Below are 2,034 nucleotides of genomic sequence, written 5' to 3'. Positions count from 1 at the left end.
TCAAAGGATCTCTTGATCCCAAAACCTAGCCGTTCCTCGCACAATAGCAAATTGGGATTTCAAATTCCAAAAGCCCTCTTCACATCTTTCCTAGTAGCCGCTTGAGCATCATGGAAGTAAAGTTCTTTCTTAATTACGTTGGGGGCTTGAAATTGGCTTCAAAAAAGTGGACCACTTCGGATATATATCCCATCTGCAAGGTAGTAGCCCATGTTATATGGACGGCCATTTGCTTGAAACTCCACTGGTGGTAATTTTCCATTGACTAACATTGCAAAGAGTGGTGACCGATGAAACACATTGATGTCATTGCAAGATCCAGGCATCCCAAAAAATGCATGCCAAATCCATGTCTCTTGATCGGCCGCGGCTTCGAGAATGATGGTGGCATCCTTCTTGTGTTATTTGAATCATCGATGTCATGCTGCATCGCCGAGTCGATAGACGATGGCCAGCATCGTCGCCTGCCAAACGCAGCTTCCACCTCCGTCTTGCACGTCACGACAGTGCGGATGTGGACCTGCGACAGAGTGCAATGCCTGTGGGGTGGGAGCGTGGGACTGTGACGGCGGGTAGGGCAGGCGCTGTGGTGCTTGGAAGGGGACATGAGTTGGTGACGCGAGTCACATGACCTAGGTTTCATATGCGGGGGCTAGCAATGGAATTTCGTGTTGGGTCATCTCTATGCGGGATTTTTTACTTGGCTGCCAAATTATTTTGGGCTATGCAGGCAATTCGTGTACCATGGCTTGTAACCCAAATTTCCCGAATTAAATTTGGGTTTCCAAAACTGTTACCCAATGTAGTGCTTGGTTTTTCGGGTCCGGGTTATACGTGGTCGATTTGGTTTTTCGGCTTGGGGCTTCGGACATCGGGTTTTATGCCCGGCGTGAGATTAAAATATTCAAATTACATAGCACTGACCAATGAAAAAAGAGTTTGCACATTTACTTGTTCACTAGGAAACACACGCCTTTTTGACACATACAAGTTTTTTTATTGCGAAAGACACATACAAGGTTACCAGTATAAGATACCACATTCGGTTACCAGTTTATGGGACTGCGCATATGGCACTTTTAACATCCTCTTACATGCATACTGCTAATCAAAGCTTAGTGCGACAAGTACACATTCAAATCACAAAACAACAATAAGACCGAGCACAATGCCTTTTAAGTGCTCCTCCACTTATTTAGTCATAAAGTGTAGATGCATATGTACACCCACACTCTGACACACACCTAGATGCTTATGGATAGTACTTCACATCATCAAGGGCAGTTGCTTGGCATGGTAAGGCCGCACTTGCCTGGCAGTGCCATGGCACGGCGTGCGTCAATATGGTACATTTTCAGCCATATGCCGGCCATGCCTTTGTAGCGACAGATGCACCATAGGTTTGCCTTTCCTAGCGCGGCACAACACTCGGCAGATGGACTGCCTGTTGGGTTATTCACTGCCGCTGCAGGCTGACAAAGCTTGAATTCATCATTCGACATGCCGCAAACGCCATGAACACTCTCTATTGCGGCGAGGGACACCACCAGGACAAGCAACAATGTTGCAGCCAATGCCTGTGACTTGGCCATTGATGCTGGTGATGTATTTAGTTTTCTATTGGATTGCTATTGGAGTTTTCGGTCTTAGCAGGTTTACCTTGAGGGTGTGTGAGATGAATATTTGGTCTGGAGCTCTATTTATAGGGGCATTTTCCCCTGTGTTCATTAAGCGTGTATTCTGCATCAAGCAGGAACAACACCAAGTGCTCCAACGTGTAGAAGCACTAACGTGTTATCATGCCAAAAAATAAATCCGCACTTGAACCTCCTGTTTAACGATAATGACTACCGTAGTGGGGACAAAAAGATATACAACGAAGCAAATCTACTGATTTCTGTTGAAATATTCATGCGAAATCTCCATAGTGCAACGCCGTAAAGACTAGTTCTCCGCAATGATAGAAAGTGATTCAACTTTTTGCCATTTACAAGGAAAAAGTAAGATGGCTCATGCCAACATTTTGAAGATTGA

The 2,034-nt window shown here is 45.3% G+C and overlaps 1 protein-coding gene across 1 annotated transcript; it reads right to left on the bottom strand.

Annotated features, from left to right (window-relative positions):
* Positions 1-1,140: 1,140 nt before the first annotated feature.
* On the bottom strand, positions 1,141-1,655 carry LOC123124403 (putative lipid-transfer protein DIR1). The gene has a single exon (XM_044545018.1). The coding sequence runs from the start codon at positions 1,590-1,592 to the stop codon at positions 1,275-1,277; it is 318 nt and encodes a 105-aa protein (XP_044400953.1). The 5' UTR covers positions 1,593-1,655; the 3' UTR covers positions 1,141-1,274.
* Between the last annotated feature and the right edge of the window lie 379 nt (positions 1,656-2,034).

Source organism: Triticum aestivum, chromosome 5D (assembly GCF_018294505.1).
Source record: "Triticum aestivum cultivar Chinese Spring chromosome 5D, IWGSC CS RefSeq v2.1, whole genome shotgun sequence".
Taxonomy (NCBI): domain Eukaryota; kingdom Viridiplantae; phylum Streptophyta; class Magnoliopsida; order Poales; family Poaceae; genus Triticum; species Triticum aestivum.
Note: the sequence above shows the minus strand (reverse complement) of the source record. Positions and strands in the feature narration are given on the sequence as shown.